We start from the raw sequence: 24,975 nt of genomic DNA on the forward strand, positions 1-24,975 counted from the left end.
TCACTGGCCCTCATGTGGGATCCGAACCGGGGCCCTGCTGCTCAGAGCTGGTGTCCCAAGCCAACTCCTAACCAACGCGCCACTCGGCCGGCCCTCTAATTATTTTTATTGGGTCAATTTGCATGATCCTAAATATTAAACTAAGGTTTGGTAGCCTGTATCAATAAACAACAAGTTCTCAAGAGTGATGAAAATACATCATCGCTCTGGCCCCTAACACGCAGCTGTTATATTGTTTAGCTTCTTATTTGCTCGTGTTTTTATTTCCAGAATCATTCCCCCTTGTCCAGCTTCCTTTCTCTGTTTTGTGCATCTTGGAGACCATTCCATCTCATTCCACACAGGTTCCTCGTTCTTTCTGCAGCAACAGCCTCATTAAATCATTGTATCCCATTTTTGACGGTCGTTGAGGTTGCTTCCAGTTTTGTTTATCTGTGCCGTTACGAGCAATGCTGCCGTGAACATCCTTGTACCTATTTCTTTGCCACGTTTCTGCAAGTATATCTAAAAGGCCAGCTCCCTGGAGTGCAACCTCAGGGTCAAAAGGCATGCATATTCTTATTTTGACAGATTTTGCCCCAAAGCCTAGACCAATTTACATTTCCACCAGCCAATCTGAGGGTATGACTCCTCTCCCCTCGGTCTTGCCAACATTGGGTGTGATCGTATGTGAAAATCTTCAGCAATCTGATATGTCAGCATGGTTTTGATTGGGCTTTATTTCATTGTGACAGACGCTGAGCATCTTTTTTGTGAGTGTGTTGGCCATTTCTGTCCATTTTCCTCTTGCTGGCGCTTTTCAATAATGTCTGGTTCCATTTCGAAAGATAGCAGGCTTTTCTAGCCAGTCTCTCCCTCCATCTTCCCTCTCAGGTCACGACATCGCTTTCGAGGCCCAAATAGTTTCCTCACAGCTGTCTCCCCTCCCTGTGGGAGAGATGGGGCAGAGGCCACAGAGAGAGCCTGTGATGGGCTTGAGGATGGTGGGAGGAGAACGGGAAACTTGCCAGAGCTGGGGCGCCCGCTATCTCCCCATCATTGCCCTGTGCACAGTAACGCAGGACAGATAAGAGCTGCAGCCGGTGGCAGAGATAAGAGGCTTGGACAGCCAGAAGGTTCTGGATAATGCTGCAGCCGAGGCAGCTCGTCACGTGCTCACCTGTGAGGTGGGGCTCCTGCAGCCCCAGGACGGAAGGTGGGCCCTTTGAGCTGTGATGTCAGTGTTGAACGGGTTAGCGACGGGGCTTGGACTCCGAAAGGCTCTGTGGGATCCTGGCTCTGACTTTCTACTACACGTGAGACCGCAGGTCAACGATGACGTATTTCTGAACCTTGATTTCCCCACCTCTAAAATCGGGGTGCTGATAAAAGTATCCCCTCCATAGGATGAGCATGGAGATTAAATGAAAGGCTCTCAAGTGCAGACCCACCACAACCGTTGGCACCTGCCCACCTAAAATTAGGAAAGTGAAACTAGTGTGGTGGGCTTTGCATAAAATTTGTTGAAATGGCTTTTATGCTGAAGTTCCTTCCTTTTTTTTTTTTGTGATCTCAGAAATGTCCTTTATATATAAAATGCTGACCATTTCTATTTATTTTTGTCTCCCTGACTGGCACTTTTTAATATTATCTTTGTGTGTATGTGTTTCGTTGATTGTTTCTCCGTTTGCTTTTTGGGTGGCTGGTTTTAATGATCTTACTTGGCAAAGTAAAAGGTTGACAATCATGTCCATCCCCATTTTTTTAAAGTGTTACTGGTCCATGATATCCAACCATCTGGGAACTGCTGTGTGAAATGAAAAAAATGTATGAAAAGTACTTAATACAGCATCATTGATGTGAGATGATAACGATGATGGTGGTGGTGGTGGTGATGGTGATGGTGATGATGGGCCCTGGCCAGAACACGTGTCAAAGAAAACTTGGCGAGTCCTGGGAGTTAGGTTGCTCTGTCCCAGCGTTGGCGTAGCCCACGGGCAGGCGGCAATGAGCTTGTCCACCGAGTCAGCTGGGCAAACCCTAGGACACCCGAGGACTGGGGAGATGCCCTAGGCACAGACCCCTTGATTCATTGAGGTCTGTGCTGGGCTGCTCAGTCCCTGGGGATAGGAAAGGTGGTCCCAGAGCGGGTGCCAGGGGAACTAGCCCCTCCCTACCAGAGGCCACCACCCGCCCATGTCTGGCTGCTGAAAGCTCCTCTCACTGACCCAGCCTGGCCGCCTCCCTTGCCTCTCAGCCAGGTGAGCTCACCTCACTCATGCTCTCTCCCAACACAGGCTCGGAGGCAGTTTGGGCCAGTCATGGGCTCCCCAGGGACCCCTCAGGTTCGTGCATCCTGGCCCCAGGGCCCCCAGGCAACCGGTCCTGCTCAGAACGCTCTGCCTTTTCCCTCCACAGAGCTGCAGTGGAGCTGCCTGTAACTTTAAGGATGGACCGATGCAAAGCATTTGGGAAGCATGTAAATTCCCCCGTCTCTGTCACCTCCATCTGTTTCAGTGACTAGCACAGCACAGTCCCCACCTTTCTCAGGCATGCGAGTCACGGGCAGGGGAGGGCAGCAGCCTTCAACGGACCCCACAAGGTCCTGGGAGACCTGGTCACAGCCAGGGTCAAGGGCTGGGCACAGGACCTCCTGTCCTTGGGAAAGTGCAGGCTACTTCCTGGGCACCTCAGCGAAAACCTCCATTGCCTTTGGGAGGGACGCTGCTATTGATAAGGACCTTTCTGTGACCTCATGACACGGCCAGAGATTCGAGAGCTCAGGTCTTCTTCATTCCAGAAGAGGGTGAGGTGGCGACCTCTGCCCTCTGACCCCGGTCTGACCTGTGCTTCCCTACACCTGCCTGACTTGCTCACTGGCTGTCTCGTCTGCCCTCAGGTACATGATCACCAGCCTGGACCGCACCCACGCTGGCTTCTACCGCTGCATCGTGCGGAACCGGATGGGCGCTTTGCTGCAGCGGCAAACTGAGGTCCAAGTGGCCTGTGAGTACAAGGGCAGGGCGGGCGTGAAGCAGGAGAGCGTGGGCAGGGCCCTTACCCACCAGCTGTGCTCCTTCTGTGCTCATTGGGTGCTGCTCGGGCCCTTCCCGCGTATCTGGCCCAGTTGATGGAGTCAAGGCCCCGAGAGGGGGCGGGAGCTCTCAGGGTTACATGGCCCGATAAGTGACACACACCTCTGCTGGCTCTGAGTTCAGCACTCTTGCTTTGCTTTTTAAAAGGAGGCCCCATCACCTGCTTTGAGGGCCTCCTCTGGGATTGGCCTCACACTTGGGGGGACGGGAGGGGGGGTGTTCCTAATAGCCAATCTGAACCTCTCTAGCTATGACACTCTTCTCAGTCGACTTCCCAGGGGCCCCCATGACCTTAATGTTTCCATCCAACTTGCTCAGCCCTGGAGCACTAACAGTGTTGGGGTCCCCCCGACCTTCGGGGGGCATTGGGAGAGGCCTCACAGTGGGCACCATAGCTTTAAGGGTTCCTGGAGGGGCCAAGTGGGCAGAGGGTAAAGTGGGAGACCCTCGGCTAGCTTTTGGGGGTAACAGCCCTCTCCTCAGTGCCACCACCCCACACAAGTGTGGCTTCAGATGGAAGAGGGAAGGCAGCTTCAGAAGAACCAAGGGCACCTCAGGGCATCACCCTCCCCTGCGACTCAGTTTCCCCTTCCCTGTCCTATCCCCCCTCCCCCCCGGCCCCATCCTAAATAGCTGCTCTGTGCTAGGAATGAGCCTCATATGGGCTGTTTCATTTCGGGTGTTTCAGGGGGAGGGGCCCATGGTTGCACAGTGGGATGTGAGCGTGCGGAAAGCCTTCTTGAGCCCTGAAATTTTTTTAGAAGAAGGACAGCCACTCATCCAGAGCCCCCAGGGGCGCGCCTCTGACTTAGCACAGGCGAGAGCTTTCTACTTGGAGAGAAGTAGAAAGAGAAATCTAATAGGAGACCTCAAGTGAGCCAAAGAGTGTTTATAATAATTATGGAAAACAGCCGTAATCAGAAGTGCAGGACGGCTTGTCCCCATAAATCAGCGCTAAAGGCGCCTCGACTTACTCCAAGGAGCGGAAAAGCCCTGAATTAAAATGACGGATCAGGGCTGCTGTCAGGCTGGAGGACTCCCGTGGAGTTTCGTTTAGCCGGTGCCCGGAGTCCATCAGGGCACGGGCAGCCGTGGGGCAGCCTCCAGAGACACTGCGTGTACATGCACGTGTGTTCAAGTGCAGGTGCACTGGTGTGGGTTTGTACACGTGTGTATGCAAATATGTGTGTGCAAAAAAAAATATTGGCCTGCCTCTTTGTCCCCCTGTGTGTGGGAGAGAGAAAGATAGAGAGAGTGTGTGTGTGTGTGTGCGCGCGCGCATGTGTGCATGTGTGTGTGCACATGTGTGTGCATGCATGCAGATGTGCGTGCCTGGGTTGGACTGCCTCTTTGCTCACCTGTGTGCTGGTGAGAATACATATGTATGTGTGTGCATGTGTGCGCGCACATGTGTGTGCATACATGCATGTGTGCAGATGTGCATGCCTGGGTTGGTCTGCCTCTTTGTTCACCTGTGTGTGGGAGAGAATGCGTGTGCAGTTGGAAGTGCCATCCAGGACACCAGTCGGCCCAGACTGTTGTGGGGGGTGTCTGTTCCAAGCCTTTGGCTTGTAGGAACAGTAGGAACTTTCTGGAGTTGAGAGCCCCCAAGGTGACAGTCTCCTGTGGGCTGGCTCTGCTGATCAGAAAAAGACAAGAAGGGGAGCCTAGTGTCCGTGTGGCTGAAATGCGCCTTCCTTGGCTGTGATAGGGACCCAGGAGCCGAGGACTCGGCCCTCTGACCCCCCACAACATGCAAACTCCTTCTCACATCACATAAACCCACAATGGGGGTGCTGCCAGACACACGCACGGGCCCTGTTCCCAGACCCACCGGTATCCTCCTGCCCCCAAGCCGAGGGATGGGCTGTGACCAGGCCCAGGTGCAGAGCAGCTAGCAAGGTGCGCTGGCGGTGGGCAGAGGCATTTGATAAGGACCCAGGTGCACCTGGAATTTCCTGCGCACTGCAGAGAAGGGCTTGGACCTACTTGGGCTCCCAGCCTGAGAGTGGAGTGAGAAGCAGATGGCAGGGACTCAGACTGCCTGATGCCGTAACCTTCCGCCCAGGTGGGGTGACCCTGAGTTCCCCCTCCCCACACTGCAGGTTCTGTGAGTCCTGCATCACCCAAGGTGATGCTGGCAGGGATGACCTTAGGTGGCAGTGACATGCAGGGGCCTGGTGCAAACCCATGAGGGAGCTTCGGGACTCTGCAGTGGCCAAGATCCCATGTGAGGGGACAGGGTTGGCGGGCACCTTACAGTGTTGGCAGGCTGCGGGGTGCCCATCCCCACGACAGGCAGTTCGGCTTAATGAAGAACATGGACTTCGGTGTTCGGCAGACCACATTCGAATCCTGGCTCTGCTCTTGATCTCTGTGTGACCCCAGGGAAGTGACTGACCCTCTCTGAGCCTCAATCAGCTCAGGCTCCTCATCCATAAAATGTATCTAATAATACGTACCTCCTGGGCTTGCCCAGAGAATCCCTTGAGCGCCTATGTGACAATGCACCTAGCCAGTGCCGGCAAATAATGTACCTTAAGTCAGTGGGAGCTTGTTGCTACAATGAATAGTCTATGTTATCACTTAAGGAAGAACAAAACCGGCCGCAGATTGCAGTGGCTTCTGACAAAGGCTGTCCTGGGCAAACACAGAGCAGCGAGCCGGCACTCCCCGGTGCCATCCGGACACCCAGGCTCCTCCCTCCTGCCACCTCTCACAGGGGAATGCCTGCCCTGCTGCTTCTGCCCTCTCAGAGCCACTTGTCACCCTCGGCTCCAGGCACTGGACACTGTTGTCACCACAGTTGTCACTAGGCAGCCCGCAGGCTACATGGTGGTGCTGCTGCTAGCTATGCAAATGTGGTTCCAGGGGAGACAAGGGGACACCTTGAAGGAGCCCCACGTGGGAGGAGCGGGGAGCCCAGGTCCACACCTTCCTGACCCCCAGCTCCCATGGCACTGGGAACTCACCCCTCACCCTGCACCCGCCCACCTGGCAGGTCTTACATCCTTTCCTCCATAACGCCACAGAGTGGGAACCGCTGTTTGCAGCTCTTTAGGCCCTAAAGCCAGAGGGTTAGAGGAACCTAGGAACTCCTGCCTGGCAGTTGAGGAAAATACTGATCTTAACAAGTTAATGAAGCTTTCGCCCAGCCCTGGTGGCCACACTGGGACCCTCACCTCCTTGTCCCCGCCCCCCCTTGCTTGACACAATTGTCTCATCCCAGGGGACCCTCCCTCTAGCTATGGAAGTTGAAGAATCCGATATCCAGCCCCCCTCCCCTCCAACACACCTTCCAGGGATGTTCGAGATGGAGAAACTGAGGCACAGAAAGGTTAGAGGACACTCCAAGTTCTCATAGCCAGTATTTCTGTTCCGTCTTCTCCTACCTCACTACCATCAGCTGTAGGGTGTAGCCATAGACTCAGACGTGAACCCCAGATTCAAATCCTGACACACCTCTCCCTAGCTGTGTGACCTTGGGCAAGTTACTTAACTGCTCTGTGCCTTCACTTCCTAAAACGAATGCTAATAGTAATGCCTACCTGGTGGGGCTCTCACAAGAGTTAGTCGATCGGTGCGTGAGAACCATAAACAGCACCCATCCTGGAGAATGGCTTCCTGGAGAAGCCAGGGACAGCAGGCTTCTCTCTGCAAGGCCCACCAGGGGAGGCATCCTGGAATAAACACCCACGCCCTTTCTCACTCTGCCTTCCTAGGCACATCCTTAGCCACCCCTGCTGCTGTCTAGGGCTGGAGGCAGGGTGAAACAAGTGAAGCGTGGAGGATGCAAAACTTAAGGTGGCACCCCCTCTCAGGTACTCACCGCACACTGGCAAGACCTGGAGAGTCGGTTCCTCCTTAAACCTTTCCCCTCACTCACTGTATCCCAGTCCTAGGGGTCTCCCAGCTTTGTGTCCTACAGACCTCTTACATCTGCCTGTCTGTCTGTCTGTCTCTCTTATAGTCACGCAGATGCACACGGTTCTGAGGATAGGTTGGGTATGGCTGCTTCTCCAAATCCATTAGTCTCTCGGCAGTTTCCGTCTCCCAGCGGGGGAGGGTGTTGTCCTGGGATGCCAGGCAGCCAGTGCCCACGACTGCTGCCCTTGGGTCTCTTTGCAGGGCTCAGCCAAGCAGGCCCCACCCCGGGTCCGCACCCCTTTCCCAAAGAGGCGCTGAGCATTAGGTTCTAATGAGAAATTAATCAGGCAGCTGTGCTAACAGCTAATGATAATGGCAAAGTCATTACAAAAAGATTCTTTACATGTTTTTAATTACAGCGATTAGGGGAAGTCAATAAAACATCAGTTTCCTCCCCAGCTCCCTTCCTGTCCCCATCCGGAGTCTGTTCTGTGTTTTTGTAAAGTCGCCATAAATTTCCGCCCTGCGACAAGTGGGCTGGATGGCTGAGAGGGATGAGAGAGCCTTTCTGAGTCGACAGTGTCCCTCAGGCCACAGGTTGTTTCCATCTGGATCCTGTGGCTTCTTCACCTGGGCAACATCCCCACCCTTACCCCAGCCCTCACCTGGCTGGCAGTTGGCTCACACGTGGAGCCCCAGAGCCAAGCCCACCTGCCCCATGGGGAGCCGACCGGCTTCCCATTCTACCCCGCCACCCGCCACCCATACAAAATAGGACTTGAGGGCATCACGCCCATGGTCACGTGGGCTGGGGTTGATGCCCCAAAATCCCACCAATGGGCTTGTTTTTCTTAAATCTTACCCCGAGTGTGAGTATTGAATATAGACTAGGGGCTGTGCAATGGTTCAGGAGGACTTACTGTGTCTTCCTGGAGCACTGTTTTACCTGAGTGTTTCATTTACTCGTGAAACGACTGTGGCTCTACACGCACTGCGTGCCGAGCTCTGATCTAGGCGCAGAGGACAAAACCAAGACGTGTCCCTCACCTCAAGGAAAGTAGTGGGGACAACAAAAGTTAAAAGGAGAGTATATAATAGAATACAGACGATAGAAGGCCCGTGAAGAAACATAAAGTGTCATGAGGAAAAATGGAAACAGGTGAGAGGGATAGAAGATGGGGAGGGGGACCTATTTGAAACGGTGGCTGAGGGAAGCCATCTGAGAAGGTGATATCGAGCAAAGTCTCAAAGGAAGTGAAAGGGTAAGCCACACAGACCGAGGGGCAAGGTCTTTCCAGGACAGGGAACAGCAAGTACAAAGGCCCTGGGGTGGATCTGGGCGTCTGAGGCCAGGGTGGCTGGAGCAGAGTGAAGGAAGTGAAGGAGGCGTTGCTGAGAAGGTGGAGTGTTGGGGACAGACGGGCATTCTAAGATGTGGTTGGCACTTTGGATGCTATTCAGAATGCAGGGGAAGTCATGGAGGCCATCTGACTGGAGACAGAAGCATTGTCTTCACAATAAACAAACAAAACCACAACAAAATGCTACCCCCTGCCCACCAGATTGGCAAAACCCAAAGAGTCTAGCGAGACCAAGCGTTGGCAGAAACTCCCATCTCTGCTGGTGGGAGTGTGAATTGGTAAATTGGTGCAGAGCTGGAAAGCAGTTTGGCATCATCTCATAAAATGATCATGTGCCCACCCTGCAACCCAGCAATTCCACCTTTAGTCCCATGCTCTGGTGATTCTCTCAGCCACATGTGCCAGAAAATCCACACGAGAGGGTTCTTAGCAGGACAGCAAAACACTGGCTACCAAAACCCAGCCTGCAGCAGCGCTGTGCAGCCTCGATACCTGGGGCGTCCAGGCAGCTGTGAAAGTGACTAAACCAAGTGCAGAGACATAGAGGGAGCTCCAAAAAAACAAAAATGTTGCATAAAAAAAGCAAATCATAGTAGACAAAATAATCCCAGGTCGTATTAAGGGCTTAGAACCAGACTAAAGTAACCATAAATTGTTTAAGGATGCACCCATATGTGGTGAAACTGGAAGAAGAAAACAAGCTATGACATTCAGGACCGCAGTTAATCTCTGGAGAGGGAGGGGGTATGACTGGGAGGGAACGGTGGGGGAGGGGACGAGGTTTGTTAGAATCCTAGTTCTTAGGCTGGGTGCTGGGTACATGAGTGTTCATTCTATTCTTCTTCTTTAAACTGTACATATAATTATATTCACTCTTTTGTGCGCATGACATATGTCATGGTAAAAACTGTTTCAAAAAATATATAAAAGCAATGGATATAGCCTGAAGCAGAATGCATACTTTACAAAAGACTTGTTAAGATATAATAACAAAGGCAACAGGAACGATTTTGAGGCCCCGTCCAGCTGTGCCCCAGGCCCACGCTTCTTGGCTCGGGGGGAATTGGTTGGGAACGTTGGATCAACACCGAGAAGCATAACATAGCATGTGCCTCGGAGAGGAAGTGGAGTAAACCTCACCTGTTTCTACCTCAGGTGAGCGGGCTTTCCTAGGACATCCTGGACCCGGGCCCCTGTCAGCGTGTCCCCTCCTTCTTTCCTCCAGCCTTTCTCCTGCCCTGGCAGCCTGCGTGGGCACCCTCTGAACAGCCACTTGCTGCTCCAGTACATGCATGGCTGTGCCCCGGGCCCATGTGCAGAGGCAAGGAGCTTCCTGAATGGGCCCAGGAAGCCCATTTGACACAATGAAGTGGAGAGAAGGGGAAGGTGCCAGGGGCCTGAGAGCCACGGTGGGGTGGGGGGAGTGTGGGAAGGAAAGGTGGAGGAGAGCCTCAAATGCAAAGCTTAGACCAAGGCCAGCGGTGCCCTTCCTTCATCCCTCCATCCCACCCTACACACATATATACAATCATCTATACTGCTGTTTCTTTATTCTTCCTTCCGTCCATGCATCCATCCAGCCAGCCAGCCAGCCAGCCAGCCAGCCCTCTACTCATCCAACTATACATACATGCAATCATCCTCCCTCCCTAACTCCCTCCCTCCCTCTACTTATCCAGCTGCCCATTCATCCACCCAAACATCCATCCATCCACTGAACAAACCCATGACCTTACCCTACTGGCATTCTTTTATTTCCATTAACTAACCCTTTTCTCCTACCTCCCAGCCTCACACAGAGCTAACGCCTACTCTTTTTTTATGTCTCTGCTTAAAAGAGGCCTCACCCACCTCCCAGTCTAAAGTCGGCTGCTCGGCAGCTGCCTCTCACAGAGAACCCTGCTCCGTCTTCCTAACAGTTGTCACAGTATGTCACTGAATGTTTGTGGGTCGGCTTCCTTATGCCTATCTCCTGGACCAGACTAGAAGCTCCGTGAGAGCAGAGACCAGGTCTTTTTCTTCAGAATGACCACAAGGCCTGCCTGGCCCACAAGTAGGGGCTCCATAGAGAGGCGTTGCATGTTGGCATTGGGTGAGTTTAGAGAGAACCTACTGCGTGCAAAGCATGGGGCCAAAGTATCTTGTGGGGATTTGCTCATGAGTACAACTGAATATAACTGCCACTTGGAACTTCCAGTGAAGTAGAAAGAGATAAAGACGGTGCATGAAAAATTGTAATGCAAGGTACGCGTCATGAAGGAGGCAGAGAGGACACGCAGGGAGGGAGGCAGGTTTGAACGCTGGCCCTGCCCAGCCCTAGCTGCTTAACCCTGGCTAAGCCACTCTATCTCCATGAGCTTTAATTTCCTCACTGATGAAATGGAGCTAATAAAATGAGAGAGAGGAGAAAGAAACACTGTTACCATGAAATTGCTTTAAATTATTCAAATATATCTTCAGAGTTCTGGGAAAAGTTTCTTAAATAGATAAAATTATTGTAAGCACTGAAATCGATGTGATTTATTGATGCAATTTTTTTTAACAGGCAAAGCCAAGTAATAGCAATTAATAAACAACTAAAAAAATGTATATTTATTAAAGTTGAGCCTCTCGTTATGAGGATTAAATGGGACAATGCATGTGAAGTCCACCTAGAAAGAACCCTGACACCAGGTCGGCCAGGGCTTAACGCGTCTTTGTTCTTGAATTCTATGTGGGTGGCGTGGGGTAATCTTTGTTGAAAAGGTTGGTGTTTAAACTACACTGTGAAAAATGTAGAGGATTCCAATATTTTAATACTACAAATATTAGATATAACTTTTAGCACTTTAATGCACTCTTTCAGTTTCTATGGCTACATAGCAACTTACCCCAAAACATAATGGTGTGTAAGCAATCGTTTCTTACGCTCACCAATTCTGTGAGTCTTCAACCTGGACAGAGCACAGTAGGGACGGCTTGTCTCTGCTCTGTGATGTCTGAGGTCTCAGCTGGCAGACTCAAAAGCCAGGGGCTGAAGTCACCTGAGGGCTCAGATGTTCATTCGCCTGTTCCAGCGCTGGGTGTCATCTGGGCTCTGCTGTGTGGGCTAGATTGGGCTTCCTTACAACATGGTAACTGGTTTCCATAGGGATGCCTGGAGAGAGAGAGAGAGAGAGAGAGAGAGAGAGAGAGAGAGAGAGAGAGAGAGAGAGAGAGAGAGATTGAGAGATTCCAGGTGGAAGTTGTATCCCTTTGATGACCTAGCCTTGAAAGTCATATATAGCATATTTATTCATAAGAAGAGCTGGTTGGATAGAAGATAAATATTGGTGCAGCCGTCTTTGGAAAGACACAGCCTGACACATATACCTGTTACCTCATGTAATCCTGACGATAGCCTATGAGAAAGGTGCTCTTCTTAACTCCATTTTACGGAAGAGAACATTCAAGACCAGCAGAGTCAGAATTTTGCCCAAGGCCATGCCTAGGAGGTAACAGAAGTCACATTTGAACTCAGGTCTCGATGACTCCAAAGCCACTACCGTGACATTTACTGCCGCCAAACATAGATCAAGGATGCCAGCAGCAGATTTTATTTCTTGAGACACTGAATTGTCTAGATTCCCCTGGGATGCTGTTGAATTATGGTACCTTTGGTGAATCATGACTTGTTCCGGTGGCTCTCCAGGCTTGCCTGAAGTGAGAAGCGAGATGTAGTTCAGCGTGGCAGGGGGAACACTTAACAGGGTGTGGGCATTAAGATGGGGAAGGTTGGTTGGGGTCAGGTTAGGGGGGGACCTTGCATCCAGGCAAGAGAATTTAGACTTCCCTGGGCCAAGGAGGAGATCCCAGAGGTTCTGAGCAAGTCGGTAAAATGGTCAGAAAAATTAATCAGGAACAGTGCGGATGGGAGGGAGGTCCAATGGAAGAGAGCTCGTGGGGCGTTAATGCAGCCCCTGGGTCATGGGGCTCACTTAGCGTGTTGATGGGGCCTGTACGAAGAACAGAGGGGCCGTGGAAAATGTGAGCGATATCCCGGAGGAAGCGCCAAGCGACTTTGTGGGGAACAGTGGAGGGAAGCACCACAAAAGGCTCCAAGGGTTTGATCCTAGGTGATTGGGGCGGGCGCAGGTGTGGTGGGGAGCTGCTAACAGAGCTGAGAGAGAGGGCCTGGCGAGGAGGTAAGAAACGCCCAACATTTTCTGTTGGAAATTGAGCGTTTGGGTGTTGGAGCCCAGGAAAGTGCCAGAGTAGATGTGAGAGTCTTTGCAGAGAGATTGAGGTCAAAACCATTAGATTAGACGACAAGAGGCTCAAGCCCAGGGCTTTGGGGAGTATAGGCCAGTGGTCCCCCAACTTGAGCATGCAGTGGGATCCCCGGAGAGCGAGTCAAGAACTCTAGAGACCCAGTGGCAGTGAAGCAGGGCCTTTCCGTGTCCTAGGGAGCGGGGACGGGTGGGAGCAAATCTGTGGGCTCACCAAGTTCCCGGGGGATTCTGAGACCTGCCAAAGCGTAAGAACCACTGGCTTGAGCCCACACAGTAGTTCTCAACCTCGGCTCATGTTGGAACTACCCAAGTAGCTTTAGAAATACTGATGCCTGGGTCCCGCCTACCCCAGAAGGTTCTTACCTCTGGGAATATTAAAGGCCCCTCCGGGGATTCTAAGGTGCAGCCAGGTTGCGGGGAGAGGGAGAAGGGGAAATAGTATTCAGGTAGCTTAGGACATGGCCCCGTTGGTTAGGGAGGGAACGTGGGCAACGGGGAAACAACATGAAGGTTTCAGTGGTCCGAATCTGACTGTGCATAAGAATTCTAATGGCCAGCCCACACCCACCACCAGTGAAAGAAGTTTGGGCTGAGACACCGGCATGAGCGTTTTTTTAACTCTTTGGGTGATTCTCACTGGCATGCAGCCCCCAGTTTGGGGACCAACAGTGCTTCTCACACTTGACTATGCATACACCTCCCTGGGGGTCTCGTTAAAATGCAGAGTCTGACTCAACAGGTCAGGGTGGGGCCTAAGACTGTGCATTTTCTAATAGGCTCCCAGGTGGTGCCCGTGCTGCTGACCCACAGACCACAGTTTGAGTAGCAAGGATATACATTTGTACATTAATATTCCAAAGAGTTGTGCACATCAGCACAGACACCCCTTCCGTACCACACCCCAAACCCCAGCCTCTGCCATTACAGCCACTCCCCGGCCTGATCCCACTCCCCAGCCTGATCCCAGCAGGCAGGTGGGTAACCAGAAAAGCTCGTACCTGCGTCTCCACTGCTCTCCATTCCCCCTCCTGGCTGGCAAAGCAGCAGAGCTGGGATAAGTATCTCCCTTCTTGTCTGCCAAGGGCCACATTTTAAAAAAGATTTTGTTGGGAACTTGGGGACAGGAACAGTGTTGGGGAATTGGGGAAGGGGAACATTGTGTTTTTCCAGCACCCATCAGCTCCAAGTCAAGTTGTTGTCCTTCAATCTTAGTTGTGGAGGGCGCAAGCTCAGCTCCAGGTCCAGTTGCCGCTTTCAATCTAGTTGCGGGGGAACACAGCCCACCATCTCATGTGGGAATCGAACCGGCAACCTTGTTAAGAGCACATGTTCTCACCAGCTGAGCCATCTGGCCGCCCGTTGGCAGCTCAGCGGCAGCTCAGCTCGGGCGCAGCGCACTGGCTAATGTGGGAATCGAACCGGCAGCCCTGTTGCTCAGCGCTCACACTCTAACCAACTGAGCCACCTGGCCACCTAAGGGGCATGTTTTTAAAAGAACAATATGGCGTTCATGTTCACACATCCCTGCAGCCTCACATCCAAGGCCTAGGAGGGAAATTGTCTCCACACCTGTGTGTGAGCAGCCAAGACCCCACCCTCTCTGGGTGCCCACACTTCCCTCCCACCAAGGGCACAGGAACCTGGCCCCAAGACACGCCTTTCACCTTGCACCTAAACCCCTACCGCACTGCAGGGCAGGGCTGGAAGGACCACCCTGCCTGACTCCAGACTCTGAGACCTGAGTTCAAATCCTGACTCTGCCCCTCCCCCAGCCATGTGTCCTTGGACAAGTCATGGACCCTCTCTGAGCCTGGGTGGGCAGTATTTCAGTTGTAAAATATGTGAAATAACGACCACCCTCTCATGGCGGTTGGATGAATCAGTTGCTTTGTGGATATGTGGGTCTAAATGGATGAAAACCCCCAAAACACAATACAGGGCATATCATAGTTAAATGGGACAATAGGTCATGAGGGGTGGTCTGGGCGTGGTGTCCCCCGGCCCCATGGTCACCCTGCCTGCATTTTCCCTCTCCTGTCACCACTCCCACCCCAGGAGCCGGGCAGTCTCAGCCGCTGGCCTCAGTCCCTGATCCCTGCGTGTGCTGTTCTCTCCGCAGACATGGGGAGCTTTGAGGAGGGTGAGAAGCGCCAGAGTGTCTCCCACGGAGAAGCCGCTGTCATCCGCGCCCCGCGCATCGCCAGCTTCCCCCGGCCACAGGTGACTTGGTTCCGGGATGGCCGCAAGATCCCGCCCAGCAGCCGCATGTGAGCACCCTGCTCTGAGGGACGGAGTGGGAAGGAGGGGGCCTTGCCCTGGGACAGGAGGTTTGGGACCAGAAAAAGCCCCCAAAATGCTGAGCAGGGCCCTTCTCGCAGAAGCCTCTTTCAGCTCTTCTGGGACATAGCCAGATTGGAGACCTCCCAGATGACAGAGAAGTTTGGTTTACGAGGGACCTTTCTGGTAATGTGCGTGCAAAGACTTGGAGCCAGGAGAGCTCAGTTCGTCTTCCTGGGGAATCCCAGGGCATTGGCTCCACTCTCAGCTAGAAAATAATTCTGCCTCCCAGAATACTTAAAAAACCCAAACAGGCACACACAGAGGCACCATCACTGTGGTTACAGGCCCATGGCTCAGGCCAGCAAGACCAGAGGGACGTGGGAGGGTGCTGGCATGTCCCCGACAGGGTGGGTGGCCCTTGGGTGTTTCCGGTGTGTGGGTGTGGCTGGGTGTCCATGGTGTGCATAGGCAGTGTGTGTTTTGGCTGCGGGTAGAAGGTGAGGCCGAGGGACCCCCCCACCCCCACCCCCGTCAGGGAGAGAACACACGGCCCTTTCAGCCCTAACAAAACCCCTCTGTGTGGCCCAAGGCGTCGGTTGTGGCAGCCTGGTTTGTGGGCAGGAGCGATGGAGTCAGCACCTCCACAGAGGGCGAGGGGCAAAACATTTCCTCCCGGGACACACCCGGCCCTCCCGATCCCCCCTCGGGGTCTGGAGCCAGCCTTTCCCTTTCAGTTCCCCTCCAACTCTCCCCACTCCCAGAAAAGAAGAAAGACCACCCTTGTCTTGGTCTCCTGAGCCGCAGGTCAACTGTGGGTGGAGTCCATCCTGGTCTCTGTAGGAAGCCGGAGCCAAGATAGACAGTTCTTGCCTTGGGGGGCCATGGGGTCTAGTGAGGGAAGCATAATAATCATCTCAGCGGCTGCCGTTTATGGGGTGCCTGCTGTGTTCTCAGGCCTGGAATAAACACACTCCACACATCATCCTTCCCTCCAGGAGAGGCACCCTCCTCCAAGGAAGAGAGGCTGTTTTTCCTTCTCTTCTTCATCCCCAGAGAGGGTGCTTCAAAAGTACTTTTTGACTGAATGACCCTCCTGATAACCCTATGAGACAGCCGGTTTTATGCCCATTTCACAGACAGTAAAGTGAAGGCCCCCAGAGTTTACGCTGCCACGTCTCACACAGCTGGTTCCAGGCTTGCCAACTCCAGAGGCAGAGTCCTTAATTCTGTCTAACGTGAAAATTACATAAGAAGAGGTACAAAAATGTGGGGTGGGGAGGATAAAGTGATTGTACTTGGAGAGAATTGGTCCTAGCATCGTGATTCTCAGCCTGGCGACCTGTTGAAATCATTTGGGACAATTTAAAATGTATTGATCGTCAGGTCCTACCCCACACCTATTCTGACTTCATTAAACGGGGCATATGGATCCTAGCATCAGGATTTTTTAAAGGTCCCCAGTGATTCTGGTGTGCAGCCACAGTGGAGAACCACTGTCCTAGAATGTATCAGTTACTGACAGACACAATAATGCTGCCTAACAAATGACCCCGGTGACCTGAAACAAAAAGCGTTTATTTGTCATTGTGACACTGCCGATTGGCGATCTTGGCTGGGCGCTCTCTCACTTGTGTGGTGTGAGCTAGCTATTGACCAGTGAGAATGACTGGGCGACTCAGCTCGGCCCTCCACGTCTCACCCTCCAGCCAGCTAGCCCTTGTTCTCCTCCTGACAACCGCAGAGGAGCAGGAGAGAAAGCAGAAACAGACTGCAAGCCTCTGCTAACATCCCATTGGCCAGAGAACATCACATGGCAGAACAGACTCCGCCTCTTGAGTGAGCCGACCTAAAGTGACACAGCGAAGGGTGTGGCTACAAAGCAGGTGAAGAATTAGAATAGCGCCCCAGGCTAACAGGTGGACCTGAGCTGTGTGAGTCGGAGCATGCTCCCACAGACCCAATCAAGGTTCAGGAAACCAGCAAAGCATGGCTGACCATTAACACAGAGTGTGGGGTTGAACTGCACAGGGGGACTGCTCTGCCACACAGGCACTGAGACAGGTAGGCGAGTTCTCCCTTTCCTGAGGTTACCTCGCAAGTCCTAGGTGTATCAGTGACGGCATCCTGCAAGCCCATCGAGTGGCAGCGGCTGCCTGGAATTCTGTGTTGAGAAGGATTCTGAGGCCTTATCCAGACTCAGTGGGACAGGGCGCCATGACAGCAATGTGTGGCACAGTGTTGGGAGGGGGCACGTGGGCCGTTAGCTCCTCCACGTGCGGTGATAGATGAAACCCTGTGTCCATCCTCACTCCCACCATCCCTTCCCTAACACCTCCCCGCCTCCTCCTCTCACGCCTGGCTTCTGTCCTCACCCCCTTTTTCATTCCCAACAGCCTCTGGCACCACGACAGCGCAGGCTCAGCGAGCGCGCATGTGGTCGCGCCCACCGCCTCCCCGCCCCCTCCGGCACTCCCACCACACACAGGGTAGCGCACGGCGGTGATTTTATCTCAGCAATTACAGCGGATTAATATTCATAACTGAGAGGAGAGGTCCCTGGTAGCACATTCTCTGGTGTCTGTTTGCCAGAGATACGTATCAGATGAACACTGATGCCAGAGGGGCGTGCGGGGTGCTGAGGGCACGCTATCTACAGAGGCCTGCTCTCACTGCAGGGGCACAGTCAGCGATTAGCAACTCCTCATCCATTCCCTGGTGCTCATTGATGAAAAGGAGACGAGGTTCCGAACATGCTGGGGGCTTTGGGCAGCTTCGAGGATGATTTATTTTCATCTTAATTAAATTATCAATTGGGCCCCCCTGGAGCCGAGGGGAAAAAAAAAGGCTGGCTGAACAGGAGTAGTGGATAGAAGGTAGGACGGGAAAGACCTAGTGAATTGAAACCATGGCTGAAACTAGAGCCCAGCCCCTGCCTGAGAGCTGAGCCCTGCCACCCAGGACCCACAGGAATTCCACCAGCTTCCTGCAGTGTGGGTTCAGCTGGGTACAGCAGGCGACAGGCCCTCCTGAGTGCCACAAACAGCTTCCTGCACTTTCAGAAGTGAGGTACAGGGCCATTCCAGAACCATGTACGAAGGGACCGGTCATCGGCAGAGGGCTGTAAGCCCAGGGACCTTCCTTAGCCACCTGCCGAGGGCAGTGGGAAGACAGTCAAAAGGCCACTAGCCCTTCCCAGTCTCTGCCTCCTGTACCACCACACACCCAGAACTCGAACCTAGGCCCTGTGGGTCCTGGTCTAGAGTGCTTCCGTCTGCCAGTTAAGCAGTGCTCGCTGCAGTAACAGGCAGAGTCGCAGCCCAGGGACTCAGCACCATAGACTTTTATCTCTGGCTCATTTAAGGTCCCACTGCAGGCAAGGGATGGGAGGGACACTCCACTCCACAGTCACTCGGGGACCCTGGATGGTAGTTGCTCTGCTGTCATCTAAGCTGGGCTTCCCAGTTGCCCTGCTCTGACAGGGGTGGCGAGAACGTGGGATTGTGCAGGGGGTTCTTAGGGCCCAAGCCTAGAAGCGGTGCACACCCCTCTCTCCATGTCCCATTATCTCAGCCACGCTGCCCATCCTGGATGCACGGGGGCCGGGGAAGGGGGTCTCTGACTTCCCAGCCCCCTGCAGAACGCTATGGAAGGGGCACCAGAAACTGAGGTAGACAGCGACCGACTATGCCACCTCAGGACGCCACCCAACCTAGGATGGGGCATCTCAGCCACGGCACACTCAACATTTTGGGCCCAATAATTCATGAGCTGTCCGGTGCGTTGTAGGATGCTTAGCAGCGTCCCTGACCTCCAGTTCCTCGTAGCACCCTGAGCTATGACAACCAAAAGTTGTTCATCCATTTGCCAAATGTCCCCCGGAGAACAAAGCCACTCCTGGATGAGAACCATCCACCTAGAAGGATGGATCATAATATAGATAGAATGTAGCTAAAAGGAGAGAATGGGGTGCAGAGTCTTCCCGGTCGAGGAGAGAAGGGATTGGAGATGGAAGCCTTCTTCTGTGGAGGCCAACAGGGAGCTTAGGACAGACAGGCAAGAGTGGGACGAGGCCGTGCCCAGTGCGGCCACCTGCCACAGGCCTCCTTCAGCCTGCTCCCACGCGCCGTGGCAACGGCTGGGGCTTCCTGGTCCAAGTGCGCTGTGGGACGGTGTGCCCGGTGACGGCTATGTGAGAGGGAGGGGCCAGCCTCAGGCCACATGGGGGCAGAGCAGCAGCAGCGACCGGGATCAGAACCCCTCAGCCTCGGGGCTGGAAGGAACCCTCACAAGCATCTGATTTCTCTCCTCGCTCAGATGAGGAGACAGGCCCAGCGAGGAGGAGGCTGCGTGCGCCTTAGAGGCTGGGCCTGGAACTCACTTTCCATGTTCCCCACTTGCCCTGGCCAGAGCCCAGCCTCCCTTCCCCCAGCCCTGCTCACCCCAAAGCGACACTAAAGGGCCCTGCAGGAGCCTCCCAGCCGGCGAAATGGTCCCCATCTCTGTCCCATTTCGTTGCTTTTTAAATATGTTAGCCTCACTCTGTCCCACCTCCTGTCACCTCATTAGCTGGGGGTTACAAGAGCTCTCCAGAAAAAAGAAATGGACATCATTAGGGTGCCCAAGAATTGGGGCAGGAGAGCTTTGCCTTCCTACCTCCCAGCGCTCTGCTGAGAACTCCCCAACCTGCAGACAAACCCCCCAAACCAGGAAAGAGGGGACACCGGCCCAGCCCGGCAGGGAAAGAGCAAACTGGAATGGCATTCGCGGGGCTGTTTATCTGAGAATCTGTTTAAAACACTGTAACATTCACCTAATGGGAAAATTTGAAAAGAATTCAACTGGATTGTCCTTGTTAAACTAACATTAAGGATATTTAACAGCTGTCTCGGGCACATCACATTAAAATCAGGAATAGACTTGACAAACTAATGGTTTTGTTTGTCATCGGGAGAAGGGGTGAAAGGATGCGACAGGCAGAGCAGCATGGGCAGTGCTCCTGACACTGTTTTACCCACATCGAATGGAGTCCCCAGCTCTCCGCCTGGACACCCCTTTTTTCCCGCCTGCAGACCTGAGTGCTGAGGGGCTGTGTGATGGGATCCCAGCAGGGGGAACCCGATGGGGAGCGAACGGCCCATGTCTGCACCCCACTGTCCGGCTGGCCTCCTTTTTTCCTCTCAACCAGCCCAGCCGATCCCCTCTGTTGACTAGCTTCCGAGGGGGGCTTGAGGTAGAGGTGAATCCCAAAGCCTACATTACTGCCAACTTGTAGCCTTTGAATCAGCCTAAACAGATTTAGGGTTAGGCTAAGGCACTGATTCTGGAGTGGTCCTACAGTAATGCCTCGGGTTGCGAGCATAATTCGTTCCAGAAACAAACTACTCGTATTGCAAGACATCACTCGTTTACCAAGTTAAAATGTATCACGGCTATTACACTATTACTTTTGCACCAACCTAATAGAAATGTTTGCTCATCTTGCAGAACACTCGCAAACCACGTTACTCGCAATCCAAAGTTTTACTGTATTTCTAAATTCATTATCACTCGTCATTCATTCCCTCATTCTGGGACATTCCTTCAAGTGTCCAGATGCTCCTGGTGTGTCCACACAGATAGCCACACACACAGCCATCAATGCTGTGACAGGGGAATGGCAGAATTCCACAGGACCTGGTAGACAAGGCCCGTAGCCCAGGCTTGGGGTGGGGGCAGTGAGGCCTCATGTGGATGGCGGTCTGGGACCCCTGGGCACATGCTGTACTGGGGTCTGATCCGCAGCGCTGGCAGCGTGTTATCTACAAACAAAATGTGGCTGGAGTTCAGGTTCTGAGAGGTGGGCGGGAGGAGGGGCTGTAGGGGCCACTGGCTTCACGTCCCCACCCCCATCCCTGGATGCCGAGAGCCCCTCGGGGCCCCTGTCAGATGAGTCCTGTTCCTCTTCCCAGAGCTATCACCCTGGAGAACACCCTTGTCATCCTGTCAACGGTGGCTCCGGACGCAGGCCGATACTATGTGCAGGCTGTTAATGACAAGAACGGGGATAACAAGACCAGCCAGCCCATCACTCTCGCCGTGGAGAGTAAGTAAGCGCCAGGGCCTGGGACCGATGGAAGAACGTGTCACTAAATCTTGGGAATGGGGCTCCAGGGGGTCATAGGGAAGATGGATGGTGCTGGAGGGGGACTGTTAGGGGAGTGCAGGGGCGGAGCCCTCCAGAGGAGGAGACCCAGCTGGGAGCAGTGTCAGAGCAGAGGCAAGGAGGAGCTTGCATTCTGGACCACGGTCCCATGACAGGTCTGAAATACTGCATGCGGTAAGGGGACACCTAGCGTGGTTGTGAGCAGGGCCACTGAAGGCCCGGGGAGTGTGGCATATAGGAGAGAGTGTGCATGCGTGGCCTGCTGCTGCTCTGGGGCTCAGGTGCAGACAGGGAGAGCATGCCAGGAGATGGGAAGTTTTTAAACAAATACACTAACTGCCTGTACTCAGCTGGCACATAAAAAGTGCTGCTTCTACTCGGAGCCAGGCCGTCCTCACAGATGGGAACATAGACAGGCTGTCTGCCCACACTCCTGCCTAAAAGTGCCTCTCTGTCCATCCCCGGAGGCTGCCCAGCACCCTGGAAGAGAGGCCAAGCCTCTCTGCAGAGGCAGAGCACAGAGGGTAGCAAATTAAAAGTTTCCTTTTGCAGAGAGGAATTTGTCCGGCGGAGACTGAGCAGGGATGGAAATGCTGAGGCTGTCCACCCCGGCCTGGCCGTCTGCAGCCAGGCGGGCCCCTTCTTCCTTATTCCATCCCTGGGGCTGAGAAGGTGGGTGGGGTGACTTCCCAGCAGCAGGCCACGGCCGGGAGTCACAGACTGTGGGATGAGGCCAGAGCTTCCCGCAGCAGCTGAGCAAACCGCACAAGCTGGGGGAGCCAGATGTTTACGTCTCCACATCTGTGCCACCCCTGCTCCAGAACCCAGTCTCATTTATCATCCACGGTTGCTCCAGGACATATCCGCCAGCAGCGAGATGGGGGTGCCGGCCAGCAGGGGGCCTCCCCGTGTCCTTCCTCTGATCCCAGCCTGTGTGTGCCAATGCCCGGAAAGGCCAGAACATTCCCCAACCCCTTCCATCCCCACTCCTGGGCCTTTTGAGCACCGGCAGAACCACTTCCATTTCTGCAGTTATCTCCTTCCCCCACCCCAGGTTCCAGTCTGCCTAGAAAGAGACCTGGATACCGGGGAGGAGAGTTCCATTCTGGGTACTGACCTATCAGGGTCCCCGGTATAACCTCTGACGTTGACCTGTGCCAGGGTCGCAGTCTAGTCCCAGCAGCCGGGGGCCCAGCCCATGACCTGGGGCTGCTGTTTCTTTGGGAAAAGGAATTGAATCACCAGAGGGAAATGTTTTCTCCCCATATATTTTCCAGTGATCCGAAGACCTGGAGTCTAATAGAATTCAGTCACTTGGTAAGAGGCAGAGTTCCTGGTCCAAGCCAAGGCCTGGCATCTCCCTGGGTGACTCAGTTTACTCTGAGACCAGAGGTTGGAGCCTCCCGTTCTCTGTTCTTCCCCCAGCGCCCAACCTCCTCCCGGGAGTTAAACCAGCTCCTCTCCTGGCTGACAGTGCGGACCATTCACTCTGTTCTGTGTTAACGCCCCCAGCCCTCCAGCTGGCCCAAGGGAGGCAGGCAGGGCCCGAGTGGACCCCCACGTCTACCAAGCCTCCCCCAGCTGTGTTGCTCCCACTCCAGTCGCCCCTCACCTCCCGCTCGCACGCAGGGATTTGTACTGGATTGAGAGCAGAAGCAGCTGATCGTCAGCTAATTTCTCTTCCCACGAGTGACTGCTTCAAAACCCTGTTCCTGTCACCGACACAAGTCCCCAGCCTGCCTGCCTGCCAGCCAATGTACTCGCAGCAATTGCCACTTCGCCCACCACTGGCTCCAGCTCCCCTCATTTATCTCACCTGAGCCTCACCCCTCCCTCTGCTCTCCCGCCTCACCCCTTCATCCCTCCTCTGCTCAGGGCAGCTCAGCTTCTCAGCCCTTGGGGGGATGCCCGTGCTCTTCAGAAATAGGGGACAGCGCAAGGCCAGTGACCCTGGGTGTTACCCCTGCCCAGGTGTAACCCTGGTGACCTCACAGGACTGTCACAGCTCTTGAAAAGTTCATCCTGGGTGGTGGCCCCACACCCAGGGGTCAGAGCTGCACGGCCCAATAGAAACATAATGTGAGCCATGTCAGTAATTTAAAATTTGCCAATGGCCTAATTTTTTTAAAGTGATGAGAAATAGATGAAATTAATTGTATTAGTATATTTTATTATAAGTGAGATATACCATTTTAACATACAATCGATAAAGGAAAATATTAATGTGATATTTTCCATCGGTTTTTTTTTGTTTTTTCATACTAAGCCTTTGAAATCTGTTGTGTATTTCACACTTACAGCGCATCTCAATTTGGATGCAAAATTTTCATCTGAAATACATGATCTGTATTTAGATTTAAGAAAATTTACAGCTGGAAAGGGAGCCGTGTGCCAGGTTGTTTCATACATGCTTAAAAGTGTTCTAATAACTAATTTGGGGACCTTTTTAAATTAAATGCAAGCTTTAAAAATTAAAACCCATTAAATCAAAGGGGCACCGGTCACATTTCAAGAGCTCACAGCCGCCTCTGGTTCGTGGCCCTGTGCTGGGGGGGTGAGGGGGCAAGTAACAGGTTGGTCCCTGGCTTGTGGGCAGCTGGAACCTGCCCAGGAGGAGCAGCTCACCCACCCTGTCCCTCACTTGACCTGTGGCCCAGGTGAGTCATGTGGTCCTTGAGCCTCCGGTTCCTCATCTGTAATGTGATCCCTATGGCAAAGTGTAGTTGGGAGGATTAAATGAGGTGACTCTGGGAGAATGGATCACAGTGGGCGTCCATGGTACCTAGGGCAGCAGGACCCAGCTTTGCCACGTGTGGGGAGCTCCTATGCCTCCCCTGTGCCCCGGGGCTGTCCACTTCAGGCCCTCCCGCGTGAGACACCCCCTCCTCCTTGCTCTGGTTTGCCTCAGGGATCCTTAAGCACAAGCAGGCAAATCCCCAGGAGGCAAGACTGTTGTTTATTGAGCACCTATTATGTGTCAGATACTCTGCACTCACCCCAGACCAGCTTAGCTCGGGTCACCTGGGGCTGACCACGTGACTTTGGGAACCCCCAGGCCCTCCTTCACTGTCCCCAGCCACTGCCGTTCTCTCCCTCTCGAACCCCACAGGCTCCAGGGTCCCTCCACCCTCCTAAAGCCAACAAGCTGGCCCAAGGCCCGGGGGCAGCCTCATATTTTTGAACTCCGAGGGCCCTGCTTACCTGGCTACACGGTGAAGCACCCACTTGGGCCTCACCTGTCTCCTCCTTGTGCTCCATTAATCTGGGCCATGGTACCTGTACGCCCCAGCATGTAATAAACAAGTGAGAGCACACTTTTATGGATTCGGCTATATCAGCAGCTTTCAATCTGATCGCTCTTTACGGCGCCTACATGAGGCTTTTATATTGTTGCAATTATTTTGTTTTATATGCCGCCTTTCTTCCCCTCTTCATTTTACTTTGTTTTTGACATTTTATTCCCGCTCAACCTGGGCCTTTTCCAGCCAGGCCTGGAGTCCAGGCGGGAAAACCTGCCCAGGCTGACCAGGGTGGCCCAGGGTGGCAGTGGAGCCACCAAGTGCCCTGCCCATAAAGGATGACCTCTCGCTGTTGCCCTAGGGCTGTGGGTGTCATTATGGCCAGCCACCTCCCAACCTCCGGGAAAGGGGCCAACTAGATGGATTTTTCATGAGAGAAAAAGTCCTTGGTTGTATTTTCAGGACCCATGAGCAGGTGGGCAGAGAATATTGGAGTTTCTGCCGATCTGGGGCCTATATTGACCCACAAAGATGAGAGCCCGGCCGCTTCTTAAAGGAAACGCTACTGCTACTGCCTCTCTTAGGCGGCTTTGGGGTGTTGTTTTGTTTTAATAAAGCCCACTCATGATAAGTTCTCTTTCATTTCACTCATCAACCCTTGGGGTTGTACCATGCTAGTTCCATTCATTAGTTCACCTGACAAATGTGTTTGAGCACCTACTCTGTGCCAGGCATCGTTTGTGCTGGAGAGTGGGGGTGGGC

General features: G+C 53.4%; 1 protein-coding gene across 1 annotated transcript in view; it reads left to right on the forward strand.

Annotated features, from left to right (window-relative positions):
• LOC109387211 (protein sidekick-2-like) overlaps positions 1–24,975 on the forward strand; it is a 217,879-nt gene that overhangs the window by 179,120 nt on the left and 13,784 nt on the right. Inside the window, exons 3-5 of the mRNA XM_019650963.1 lie at positions 2,879–2,985; positions 14,672–14,772; positions 20,781–20,914. Coding sequence (XP_019506508.1) covers positions 2,879–2,985; positions 14,672–14,772; positions 20,781–20,861 — 289 coding nt within the window. The 3' untranslated portion in view covers positions 20,862–20,914. The remainder of the gene's footprint in view (positions 1–2,878; positions 2,986–14,671; positions 14,773–20,780; positions 20,915–24,975) is intronic.

The sequence above is a fragment of the Hipposideros armiger genome, unplaced genomic scaffold (assembly GCF_001890085.2).
Source record: "Hipposideros armiger isolate ML-2016 unplaced genomic scaffold, ASM189008v1 scaffold_150, whole genome shotgun sequence".
Taxonomy (NCBI): domain Eukaryota; kingdom Metazoa; phylum Chordata; class Mammalia; order Chiroptera; family Hipposideridae; genus Hipposideros; species Hipposideros armiger.